Source organism: Caretta caretta, chromosome 9 (genome assembly GCF_965140235.1).
Source record: "Caretta caretta isolate rCarCar2 chromosome 9, rCarCar1.hap1, whole genome shotgun sequence".
NCBI classification, from domain to species: Eukaryota; Metazoa; Chordata; order Testudines; family Cheloniidae; genus Caretta; species Caretta caretta.
In genome coordinates, this window is record NC_134214.1 from 74,806,309 (window position 1) to 74,820,304 (window position 13,996).

General features: G+C 43.3%; 1 protein-coding gene across 1 annotated transcript in view; it reads right to left on the reverse strand.

The window, feature by feature from the left end:
• Positions 1–1,533, reverse strand: part of LOC125642683 (connector enhancer of kinase suppressor of ras 2) — a 545,814-nt gene extending 544,281 nt beyond the window's left edge. The window contains exon 1 of the mRNA XM_075132431.1: positions 1,283–1,533. Coding sequence (XP_074988532.1) covers positions 1,283–1,349 — 67 coding nt within the window. The 5' untranslated portion in view covers positions 1,350–1,533. The remainder of the gene's footprint in view (positions 1–1,282) is intronic.
• Between the last annotated feature and the right edge of the window lie 12,463 nt (positions 1,534–13,996).

Sequence of the window (13,996 nt, forward strand, 5' to 3'; positions counted from 1 at the left end):
TGCTGACTGATTTAGGATAATTAGCCTCTCAACTAGCCTGAGCTGAAGACACCTGAGAAACAAACGACATGCATTTCCACAGATGCCATCTGCCTTATGATACTGTATGGCTGTAGAGAGAGTAGGGTGTTTACAACTGTAAGATAAGTGACGAGCACTTAGCCCAGTTTCAGTTAAGTGTGAAGATATATTTCAGCATCATTAAATCAAAGCCAGTCACAGATTCATTATGAATGTGAAGGCTTTAAAGAAAACTATAGCCATCCAGTTTAACCCTATAGTGTATTTAAAATCCCATTACAGAAAACATATATTCACAAATACCTTAACCATAAAAATTGCACCTATTTCCTGTACATAATGGGAGAGCATTTTATAGCTGAAATTAGTTGGTCTGTGAGACCAACACCTCATTAGAAACTGTACAACTATGGTAATGTGTGTGCTATGTAAATACATTTTTTCCTAATCAGGAGAAATTTAAAACACTTATCATGAACAATTCTTCACTCTTCCATCCAAATCAATCTGTTTTCAAAACAGCAGAGCACCACAAAAGAAAACATTTCACATCTTATTTCTGTGTTTATGAAACTACAAATGTGCAGGGAAATCATAATCCCTGTCAAGTTATCTTGCTGGGGAAACTCTTCTAAACTGTGCACAGAGAAGCAGCCCTTCTCATTTCCTCTTGCTCTCTCCATATATGGCAAAGACTGCACTGTCCACGGTACTAGTGATTGTCAGAGAAGCATATGCATTATACAAAACATAGAGATACTAACAAGAGTAGCCGGGAAGCCTGCACAAATCAGGATATAATAAAAGAATCAGAATTCCATAGTTCGGTCACTGGTACCTTGCTTTCTCTGTGTATCACCCTAAAAACTACACACGAGTGCTGCATACATGCACAACCACTGCATGAAGTCACCTGATATGAGCAAAACAAAGCTAATCAGGAAAAATTTAAAGATAACCAAACATAATATCATTACACTGCAATGCATAATGGAGTCTTAAGGCACAAACACTATAGTTATGGTTGCATTTATCCACAAATGCATTAGATCACTACTCAGTTCTCAGCAGAGATTCCAACAGCATGTTTTGCAGCTCATACCAGGTCTGTGTTCAGTCATAGCTCTGAGAACTGTTGTATCAAACAGCATATGGATTTTTAGAACTAAACTAACTCTTGACAAAATAAAAAATACAGAAGAAGAAATGTAAATTTCACAGAGTCAAAGCACAGATAATACATGGTAATAAATGATCGTACCTTTCATCCAATCCACTACTTGCTTGGGGGTCCACTTGCTAATAGGTTCCATAACGAGAGCCATCATCAGATCACTATCATTCACACCAAAATCAGAAAAAGACTGGGGAAATCTATCAGAGCATGGCCGGGATGAGAGAGCTGTAGGATTTTACAGTGCAGTCCAAAGACGAGATGATGCTTTGTCCCTCCAGGTTTCTCCTGCACTGATTCAGTAATGTATAAAATTACACTGCTTGATCAGCTCTAGCACCTCCCCCACTGCACACAGCCTGCAACACAGTGGAGCACACTGAATCAGGAAATGGTGCAGTATGTATATACTTACTTACAAAAACCTATACCCAATGATCTACTTATTAGACTGATATAAAATTATAGTGTTCTGAGAGCAATCGAGGCTCATGTTATTCCAGACTCACAGCTTTATGGAGCTTGATTCCAATCAGCTCTGGGATCTTCATAAGGGAAAATATCTCTACTGTAACTTGATAACAGATTGTCTTGGCTTTATTGTAAATATGCTGACTGTTGTTCAAATTAAAGAGAAGATAGAAATATCGTAATATCACTTGGCATCTGGCAAAATACTGAGCATCTCCATCTTTACAATAAAAATGTTGCTAGAATCTTATAATATATAATCATGTAATTCAGAATGTCAAACACAGTAGAGGGAGTCTTACCAAGGTAAAACTCACTATCTAAAGAAACATCTTTTTTCTGGCCACATTCAGGGCCAGTACCCTTCCCCCTCTGAGTCTCTCCTTTCTATAGTGAAGGAATGCCAGCCTACCATGTTAAGGTCCATTCTTTTCTTTTCTTTTTTAACCATAATCCATTAATTCTAATAAAAACAGCCAAGAGGTAGCACTGGAACTATCAGTTAATTCATTTACCTTTTATTGGAGAGAGGAATAATGGTAAAGTTTTGATACCTTTTAAAAAGGATAAAGGTAAGAGGTCTCAATCATGGATTCACCTCACTCAGATGTGCCAAATGGTGCTTCTCAGGCCCTTTGTATCTGTAGAAGGGCAGTCACCCTGCTCCGTTGTGGAAGGGATTAAAAACAGCCCTGGGAATGGGCTGCTTAGGGGAGCCAATCAGGAGTGGCCTTCAGGCAGCCAATCAGGGCTGCGGCTGGGAGTATAAGAAGGCCTAAGGGAGGAGCTGGGTCAGAGTCTCTCTCCAACCTTAGCCCTGGTCTACACTATGTGGTTAGGTCAAATTTAGCCACGTTAGGTTGATTTTAAAATGAATGCATCTACCCAACAAACCCTGTTCTGTTGACCTAAAGGGCTCTTAAAATCAACTTCTGTACTCCTCCCTGGTGAGGGGAGTAGAGCTAAAATCAACCTTGCTGGTATTGGTCTCCGGGAGCTATCCCAGAGTGCTCCAATGTGACCACTCTGGGCAGCACTTTCAACTCCGATGTACTAGCCAGGTACACAGGAAAAGCCCCGGGAAATTTTGAATTTCATTTCCTGTTTGGTCAGCGTGGCGAGCTCAGCAGCACGGGTGACCTGCAGACCACCCAGAATCGCAGACAAGCTCCAGCATGGACCAAAAGGGAGACACTGGATCTAATTGCTGTATGAGGAGAAGAATCTGTGCAGGCCGAACTCCGATCAAAAAGAAGGAATGCTAATATATATGCCAAAATCACACAGGGCATGGTGGAGAGAGGCTACACCAGGGACACACAGCAGTGCTGCATGAAAGTCAAGGACTCAGGCAAGCCTACCAAAAGACAAAGGAGGCAAATGGTCGCTCCGGGTCAGAGCCCCATACATGCTGCTTCTATGATCAGCTGCATGGCATTCTAGGGGAGGACCCTATCGCTACCTCACCACTGTCCATGGACACCTGCAAGGGGGGAGTCTCATGCAACAGGGAGGAGGATTTTGTGGAGGAGGAGGAGGTGAATGCGTAGCAGGCAAGTGGTGAATCCATTCTCCCCAGCAGCCAGACCTCTTCATCACCCTGGAGCCAATACCCTCCCAAGGCAGGATCCCCAACCCTGAAGCCGGAGAAGGCAGCTCTGGTGAGTGCACATTTGTAACTACGGTGAAGGGTTTAAAAGCAATAGTGTTTAATGTTTGATTTGCCCTGAAGAATTGGGATACATTTGCGGCCAATACAGCTACTGGAGAAGTCTGTTAACATGTCTGGGGATGGAGCGGGAATCCTCCAGGGACATCTCCATGAAGCTCTCCTGGCGGTACTCTGAAAGCCTTTGCAGAAGGTTTCTGGGGAGGGCTGCCTTATTTCATCCTCCATGGTAGGACACTTTACCACGCTAAGCCAGTAGCAAGTAGTCTGAAATCATTGCAGCGTAAAGCATGGCAGCGAATGGTCATGGGTTTTCGTCGCATTCAAGCAACATTCGGTCTTTATCTTTCTGTGTTAGCTCAGGAGAGTGATATCATTCATGGTCATCTGATTGAAATTGGGAAATTTTTGTAAGGGAACAGTAAAAGGACCCCATTCATGCTGCGTTGTTTGCGCTTGGTTAAAAGAGATCATCCCGGATAATAGCCACACAGCAGTGGAAGGGGTGAAGGGACCATCCCAGAGAATAGCCACATGGTGGGGGGAGGGGTGAAGGAATCATCCCAGAGAATAGCCATGCAGTGGGGTGGGGGGAGGTGTGTGCTGCACATCCACCTGAAAACTGCAGCCCCTCCTTTTAAATGTGAAACCCAACCAGCATTGCTTGCTATGGGAAAGAATGGCGCTGCAGTTTGAAACCATTCTCACATGTTATGAAGGCATAAGAAGCCAACCACGCGTACCAAAAGGCTTACTATGGCTGCCTGGAAACTGAATTCTGTTGCCCAGCCATTTGTGATGTGTCACCATACCGGCAGGCGCTCAGTATAAAAGGCAAAATGTGACCTTGTACCTAAAGCACATGTGCTGTTTGCTGTGAATTGCTTGATTCACTGTGAAAAAGTCTCCCTTTTGTTCTCAGAAATGTATCATCTTAAATTTTACTCTCCCTTTTTATCTCCCCACAGGTGCAAATGTTTCTATGCTCCCCCTATCATCTCCGTCCCTGAAGTTATCGCACATTAGAAGCCGAAAAAACTGCACTCGCAATGACATGTTTTCCAAGCTCATGTAGTCCTCCCGCACTGATAGGGCACAGCTTAATGCATGGAGGCATTCAGTGGCAGAGGCCAGGAAAACGTTAAGTGAGCGCGAAGAGCAGAGGCAGAAGGCAATGCTGAGGCTAATGGGGGAGCAAACGGACATGATGAAGCATCTGTTGGAGCTGTAGGTAAGCCAACAAGAGCACAGACCCCCCACTGCATCCATTGTATAACTGCCTGCCCTCCTCCCCAAGTTCCATATCCTCCTCACCCAGACACCTAAGAATGCGGGAGGGGGAGGCTCCGGGCACTCAGCCACTCCACTCCAGAGGATGGCCCAAGAAACAGAAGGCTGTGATTCAAACAGTTTTGATTTGTAGTGTGGCTACAATAAACAATGTGGCCTTGTCCTTCCCTCCTCCTGCACCCCACCCCACCCGGGCTACCTTGTCAGTTATCTCACTTTTAAAAAAAATTTTAAAGAAAGAATGCATGGTTTCAAAACAATAGTTACTTTATTTCCTTTGCCACCTGTGATCGAAGGGGGGAGGGTGGTTGGCTTACAGGGAATTAAAATCAACAAAGGGGGCGGGTTTGCAGCAAGGAGAAACACACAACTGTCACACCGTAGCCTGGCCAGTCATGAAACTGGTTTTCAAAGCTTCTCTGATGCACAGCACGCCTAGTTGTGCTCTTCTAATCGCCCTGGTGTCTGGCTGCTCAAAATCGGCCGCCAGGCGATTTGCCTCAACCTGCCACCCCACCATAAATGCCTTCCCCCTTTCTCTCGCAGATATTATGAAGCACACAGCAAGCAGCAATAACAATGGGAATGTTGGTTGCGCTGAGGTCTAACCTAGTCAGCAAATAGTGCCAGCGAGCTTTTAAACGTTCAAAGGCACATTCTACCACCATTCTGCACTTGCTCAGCCGATAGTTGAACTGCTCCTTACTACTGTCCAGGCTGCCTGTGCACAGCTTCATGAGCTATGGGAGCAAGGGGTAGGCTGGGTCCCCAAGGATAACTATTGGCATTTCAACATCCCCAGTGGTAATTTTCTGGTCTGGGAAGTAAGTCCCTTCTTGCAACTTCTCAAACAGCCCAGAGTTCCTAAAGAGCTGAGCGTCATGCACCTTTCCCGGTCATCCCATGTTGACGTCGGTGAAACGTCCCTTGTGATCCACCAGTGCTTGCAGCACCACTGAGAAGTACCCCTTGCGGTTTACGTACTGGTTGGCAAGGTGGTCCAGTGCCAAGATAGGGATATGTGTTCCATCTATCACCCCACCACATTTAGGAAACCCCATTGCAGAAAAGCCATCCAGTATGACCTGCACATTTCCCAGAGTCAATACCCTTGATAGCAGAACATCAGTGATTGCATTGGTTACTTGGATCACAGCAGACCCCACAGTATACTTGCCCACTCCAAATTGATTCCTGACTGACCGGTAGCAGTCAGGCGTTGCAAGCTTCCACAGGGCTATCGCCACTCATTTCTCAACTGTCAGGGCAGCTCTCATCTTGGTATTCCTGCACTTCAGGATGGGAGAAAGCAACTCACAAAGTTCAAGGAAAGTGGCCTTACTCATGTGAAGTTTTTGCAGCCACTGTGAATCATCCCATATCTGCAACACTACGCAGCCCCACCAGTCTGTGCTTGTTTGCTAGGCCCAGAATCGGCGTTCCACTGTATCAACCAGTCCCACTGCTGCCATGATGTCCCAGTTGCCACAGCCTATGTTTTCAGGAATGTCTGTGTCCATGTCCTCATCACAATCGTCCTCGTGCTGGTGTCTCTTAGCCCGGTTCTGCACATACTCCAGGATAATGCGCAAGGTGTTTACAACGCTCACAACAGCAGCGGTGAGCTGAGCGGGCTCCGTGCTTGCTGTGGTATGGCGTCTGCATGGGTAACCCAGGAAAAAAGGCGTGAAACGATTATCTGCCGTTGCTTTCACGGAGGGAGGGAGGAAGGGGCAACTGACGACATGTACCCAAAACCACCCTCGACAATATTTTTGCCCCATCAAGCATTGGGAGTTTAACCCAGAATTCCAATGGGCAGTGGACATTGCAGGAACTGTGGGATAGCTACCATCAGTGCACCGCTCCGTAAGTTGATGCTAGCCACAGTATTGAGGACACACTCTGCCAGATTAATGCGGTTAGTGGGGACATACACAATCGACTGTATAAAATCAATTTCTAAAAATCAACTTCTATAAAATCAACCTAATTTCATAGTGTAGACATACCCTTAGAGGGAAAAGGACTTAGATGTCTGGGAATAGGGTACTTGAACAGAGCGGTGCGGGGGAAGGGCAAGAGGAGCTCCAGCCTGGCAACTCCCCAGGCTGGGGCCTTGATAAAAGTCTATACTGGTACGGGGGCTGGGAGGTGCAGCCCGGGAATAGGCTGGTCAAACCCCTTGCCAATGATGAGTAGCTTTTACAGGCTGCAGTTTGCCCAGTGAGAGGGGGCTAGATGACGACCGGCAGGAGCTACTGAGGCAAGGTGGGTGTAGAGGGTTGGGTGTTTCCCTGGGAGGGGAGACAAAGTGTGTGGGGATACTGCAGTGGGCAGAATCCCAGGGTAAGGGGTACCGGGGTCTGGGAGGGACACAGGGGCCTGAGGCAGAGGAGCTAATTCCAAAATGACCAGCAGGAGGCACCGCACTGGTGTGTCTTCAACACTGTTACAGTATCTCATATAGCAAATATCCCACATCCATGTGGTTGAATGGGTGCATGCTCTGTCTGAGATATACTGAGATATACAGTACTGCCACACTGTCAAGGTGGGGATTAGCTTAGGCTCCAGGAAGAGTCAAAGAAAGGTACACCTCACCTCTGAGTTCTTCTCTAAGCTCCAGCGCTCTTCTCAAAGATCTGGAACAAGAAGCTTTGTTAGCATAAGGAAAATCGTATTCTGTCCAAAGATACTCCATCCCATTGAGTTAAAAACCTAAAAAATGACCATAGTGGGTCAGTCCATCCAGCCCAGGATCCTGTCTCTGAGAGTGGCCAGTGCAAGATATTTCTGGAGAACTGGGAACACCCAGGGCATAATTGCATCCCCGACCATCTTGACTAATAGCCATTGATGGACCTATCAGTCATGAATTTAGCTAATTCTTTTTTGAACCCAGTTATAGTTTTGGCTGTCACAACATCCTGTGGCACTGAGTTCCACAGGTTAACTGTGAGTACTTCTTTTTGTTTGTGTTAAACGTGCTGCTTATTAATTTTATCAGGTGACCCCTAGTTCTAGTGTTCTGTGAAGGGGTGAATAAGACTTTCTTATTCACTTTCTCCACACCATGCATGATTTTATAAACCTCTGTCATACCTCCCACCGCTTAGTCATCTCTTTTCTAAAATGAACTGTCCCAGGCTTTTTAATCTCTCCTTATATTGAAAGCTGTTCCATCCCCCTAATCATTTTTGTTGCCCTTCTCTGCATCTTGTCCAATTCTACTATATCTTCTTTTTTTTTTTTTGAGATGGGGTGACCAGAACTTAATGCAGTATTCAAGGTGTGGGTGTACCATGGATTTATATAGTTGCATTATGATATTTTCTGTTTTATTATCTATCGCTTTCCGAATGGTTTCTAACATTATTAGCTTTATTGACCGCTCCTGCATATTGAGCAGATGTTTTCAGTGAACTAGCCATGATGACTCAGATCTTTCTTGAGTGGTAACAGCTAATTTGGACCCCATCATTTTGTATGTATAGTTGGGATTATATTTTCCAATCTGCATTATTTTGCAGTTATCACCACTGAAATTTATCTGCCATTTTGTCGCCCAGTCACCCAGTTTAATGTGATCCTTTTGTAACTCTTTGCAATTGGCTTTGGATTTAACTATTTAAGTAACTTTGTATCATCTGCAAATTTTTCCCCTGTTCACTCTTTTCCAGATCATCTTTTAATATGTTTAACAACACAGGTCCTAGTACAAATCTTTGGGGTGCCCTGCTGCTTACCTCTCTCCATTATGAAAACTGACCATTTATTCCTACCCTTGTTTCCTAACTTTTAACCAGTTCCTGATGCATGAGACGACCTTCCCTCTTTATCCCATAACCGCCTGCATTGCTTAAGAGCCTTTGGTGAAAGACCTTGTTAAAGGCTTTCTGAAAGTCCAAGTACACTGGATTGACTGGACCACCCTTGTCCACATGCTTGTTGACTCCCTCGGAGAAATCTAATAGACTGGTGAGGCATGATCTCCTTTTTAAAAAGCCATGTGACTCTTCCCAAAATTATCATGTTTAGCTAAGTGTCTGGGAATTCTGTTCTTTACTATAGTTTCACCCAATTTGCTTAGTACTGAAGGCTTACCAGTCTATAAATCATCTCTGATGCCTTTTTTAAAAATCAGCTACCTTCCAGTCATCTGGTATAGAGGCTGATTTAAGCAATAGGGTACATACCACAGTTAATAGCTCTGAAATTCCATATTTGAGTTCCTTCAGAACTCTTGGGTGAATACTATCTGGTCCTGGTGAATTATTACTGTTTAATTTATCTGTTTGTTCCAAAACTTCCTGTACTGACACCTGAATCTGGGACAGTTCCTCAGATTTTTCACCTAAAAAGAATGGCTCAGGTGTGCAGATCTCCTCAGCATCATCTGCAGTGAAGACCAATGGAAAGAATTCATTTATCTTTTCCGTGATGACCCTTGTCTTGCTTGAGTGCTCCTTTAGCACCTCAATTGTCTAGTAGCCTCACTGACTGTTTGGCAGACTTGCTGTATCTGATGTACTTAAAAAAAATTGCTGTTAGTCTTTGTGTCCTTAGCTAGTTCTTAAAATTCTCTCTTGGCGTGCCTTACTATACTTTTACACTTGACTTGCCAGAATGTATGCTCCTTTCTATTTTCCTCAGTAAGATTTGACCTCCGTTTTTTAAAGGACGCCTTTTTGCCTCTAACTGCCTCTTTTACTCTGCTGATTCACCATAGTGGCATTTTTTTGGTCCTCTTACTGGTTTTTTGATTTGGGATATATATTTAGTTTGAGCCTCTATTGTGGTGTTTTTAAATAGTCTCCAAGCAGTTTGCAGCCATTTAACCCTTGAGACTGTTCCTTTGAATTTCCATTTAACTAGCTCCCTCATTTTTGTGTAGTTCCCCTTTTTGAGGTTAAATGCTACTGTGGTGGGTTTCTTTGGCACTTTTTCCCTTACAAGGATGTTAAATTTAATTGCATTATGGTTGCTAAAACTGAGCATTTCAGCTATATCCACCCTCTAGATCCAGATCCTGTGCTCCACTTAGGACTAAATCAAGAATTACCTCTTCCCTTGTGAATTCCAGGACAAGCTGCTCCAAGAAGCAGTCATTAATGCTGTCTAGAAATTTTATCTCTGCATCACTTCCAGAGGTGACATACTCAGTCAATATAAAGGTAGTTGAAATCCCCCATTATTACTGCATTTTCTGCCTTTGCAGCCTTTCTAATCTCCCTGAGCATTTCATAGTCTGGGGGTCGGTAGTATATTCCTACTGCTATACTCTTATTCAAGCATGGAATTGCTCGCCATAGAGATTCTATAGTACATTTAATTCATTAATTTAAGATTTTTACTTTATTTGCCTCAACTCCTTTCACATATAGTGATACACACACACACCAATGCAACCTACTCTCATTCTCACTCCTATTAGGGCTGTCAAGCAATTAAAAATATTAATCATGATTAATCGCGCTATTAATCACACTGTTAAACAAGAAAAGAATACCATTTATTTAAATATTTTGGATGTTTTCTACATTTTCAAATACATTTATTTCAATTACAACACACTATACAAAGTGTAAAGTGCTCACTTTATATTTATTTTTAATTACAAATATTTGCATTATATAAAACAAATAGTATTTTTCAGTTCCCCCAGGGCTAGTAGTGTAGTGCAATCTCTTTATCATGAAAGTTGAATTTACAAATGTAGAATTATGTAAAAAAAAACCTGCATTCAAAACTAAAACAACGTAAAACTTTAGAGCCTACAAGTCCATTCAGTCCTACTTCTTCTTCAGCCAATTGTGAAGACAAAGAAGTTTGTTTAGATTTGCAGGAAATAATGCTGCCCACTTCTTGGTTACACTGTCACCTGAAAGCGAGAACAGGCATTCACATGGCACTACTGTAGTCACAAGATATTTACATGCCAAATGCCCTAAGGATTCATATGTCCCTTCATGCTTCAACCACCATTCCAGAAGACATGCATCCATGGTGATGATGGGTTCTGCTCAGTAATGATCCACAGCAGTGCGAACCAGTGCATGTTCATTTTCATCATCTGAGTCAGATGCCACCAGCATCTGGTTGATTTTCTTTTTCGGTGGTTTGGGTTCTGTAGTTTCCACAGCAGAGTGTTGCTCTTTTAAGACTTCTGAAAGCATGCTCCAAACCTAGTCCCTCTCAGATTTTGGAAGGCACTTCAGATTCTTAAACCTTGGGTCGAGTGCAGTAGCTAGCTTTAAGGGGGAGGGATAGCTCAGTGGTTTGAGCATTGGCCTGCTAAACCCAGGGTTGTGAGTTCAATCCTTGAGGGGGCCATTTAGGGATCAGGGGGCAAAAATTGGGGATTGGTTCTCCTTTGAGCAGGAGGTTGGACTAGATGACCTCCTGAGGTCCCTTCCAACCCTGATATTCTATGATTCTATGATTAGTGCCTGTGATGGGGCATCTGCCCCACACTATCCTATAAAGGGTTAATAGAACCCTAGGGCGGCCGTGCAACAGGCAGCTAATTGGAGAGGACCCTAAGGAGGCTGTGCAGGGGATAGCCTATTGGATAGGGGCTGCAGGGAGCAGCCAATCAGGGCCAGGCAAACCCATATAAGAAGAGCTGCAGGGCAGATCAGGTCAGTCACTCCCTGGAGTTCAACAAGGGAGGAGTCTGGCTGCCTTGCAGGTGGAACACAGCTAGCATGTTGGACAGAGGAGTGCTAGACAGGATCAGGGGAGCAAGAGCAAGCTCCCGGCTGACTGCTGGCATGCTGAGGCCCTAAGATAAGGATAGAGAATGTGCTGGGGCTGTGGGGAAGTGGCCCAGGGAAGTAGACTGCGGGGCTGTAGAGGACACAGCACATGGCTGACATCTACAGGGTCCCCGGGCCAGGACCCAGAGTAGTGGGCGGGCCTGGGTTATTCCGCTTTCACCCAATCCCCACGCAGGAAGTGGCTGGACAGTGGACTGCCATTCCACCAGAAGCCGGGGAGAACTGAGTGTGACACAGCTGGAGAGCTGTGTCCTGAAGAGGATGCCACAGTCTTTGGGAAAGCACAGGTCCAGGTGTGGAGGTGATGGCGGGCAAGGCACCACCAGAAGAGGGCGCACTGGTTAGCAGAGCTGATCCCCGGGACATCCAGCAGGAGACTCCACAGTAGTGAGTCGCATACCGTCACAGGACCTTCTTTGCGTTTTGTCAAACCTGCAGTGAAAGTGTTCTTAAAACAAACCACATGTGCTGGGTCATCATCCGAGACTGCTATAACATGAAATATATGGCAGAATTCAGGTAAAACAGAGCAGGAGACATACAATTCTCCCCCAAAGAGTTCAGTCACAAATTTAAATTAACACGTTATTTTTTTAATGAGCGTCATCAGCATGGAAGCATGTCCTCTGAAATGGTGGCTGAAGCATGAAGGGATATATGAATGTTTAGCATATCTGGCATGCAATGCTGGTTACAAAAGTGCAAACACACCTGTTCTCACTTTCAAGTGGCATGGTAAATAATAAGCAGGCAGCATTATGTCCCATAAATATAAACTATCTTATTTGTCTTCACGATTGGCTGAACAAGAAGTACGGCTGAGTGGACTTGTTGGCGATAAAGTTTTACATTGTTTTGTTTTTAAGTGCAGTTATGTAACCAAAAAAATCTACTTTTGTAAATTGCACTTTCACGATAAAGAGATTGCCCTACAGTACTTGTATGAAGTGAACTGAAAAATACTATTTCTTTTATCATTTTTAAGGTGCAAATATTAGTTATAATAATATAAACTGAGTACTGAACACTGTGTATTCTGTGTTGTAATTGAAATCAATATATTTGAAAATGTAGAAAGACATCCAAAAATATTTAATAAATGTCACTTGGTATTCTATTGCTTAACAGTGCAATTAAAACTGCGATTAATCACAATTAATTTTTTTAATCACAATTAATTTTTGAGTTAATCACATGAGTTAACTATGATTAATCGACAGCCCTAATACCTATATATTTTGTAACCTGATCTTATCATTTCCCACTGATTATATTCGTTTCACCAGTTTCCTCTATGCCAATTATATCAATATTCTCATTTAATGTCAGGCACTCTAATTCACCTATCTTAGCATTTAGACATCTACCATTTATATATAAACACTTGTACAATTTATCGATATGCTGTTGCTTGCCTTCATGTGTTATATGTAAGTGGGACTCTTTTACATTTGATTATTCCTCACTAGCTCCTACCTGTACTTTACTTTCTTTCTTATCCTCTTTATTAGGATAGGGAGTCCCCCCCATTCCTTAATAAATTCATCCCTAAGGGATGTTTCCACCCAAACTGAGTGCTCCTCTGCACCTGTCAGCTTTCCCCAGTCCTTAGTTTAAAAATCATAGAATCATAAAACTGGAAGGGATCTCGAGAGGTCATCTAGTCCAGTCCCCTGTACTCCAGGCAGGACTAAGTATTATCTAGACCATCTCTGACAGGTGTTTGTCCAACCTACTCTTAAAAATCCCCAATGATGGAGATTACACAACCTCCGTAGGCAATTTATTCCAGTGCTTAACCACTCTGACAGTTAGGAAGTTTTTCCTAATGTCCAACCTACACCGCCCTTGCCGTAATTTAAGACCATTGCTTCTTGTCCTATCCTCAGAGGTTAAGAAGAATAAATTTTCTCCCTCCTCCTTGTAACAACTTTTTATGTATTTGAAAACTGTTATCATGTCCCCTCTCAGTCTTCTCTACTCCAGACTAAACAAACCCAATTTTTTCAATCTTCCCTCATAGGTCATGTTTTCTAGAACTTAATCATTTTTGTTGCTCTTCTCTGGATTTTCTGCAATTTGTCCACATCTTTCCTGAAATGTGGCGCCCAGAACTGGACACAAAACTCCAGTTGAGACCTAATCAGCATGGAGTAGAGAGGAAGAATTACTTCTTGTGTCTTGCTTACAATACTCCTGCTAATACATCCCAGAATAATATGTTTGCTTTTTTGCAACAGCGTTGCACTGTTGACTCATATTTAGCTTGTGATCCACTATTTAGCTTGTGATCCCCAGATCCCTTTCTGCAGTACTCTTTCCTAGACAGTCATTTCCCATTTTGTATGTGTACAACTGATTGTTCTTTCCTAAGTGGAGTACTTTGCATTTTTCCTTCTTGAATTTCATCCTATTTATTTCAGACCATTTCTCCAGTTTGTCCAGATCATTTTGAATTTTAATCCTATCCTCCAAAGCACTTGCAACCCCTCCCAACTTGGTATCATCCACAAACTTATAAGTGTACTCTCTATGCCATTATCTAAATCAATTCCTGGCCAATGGGAGCTGTGGAGACTGTGCTCAGGG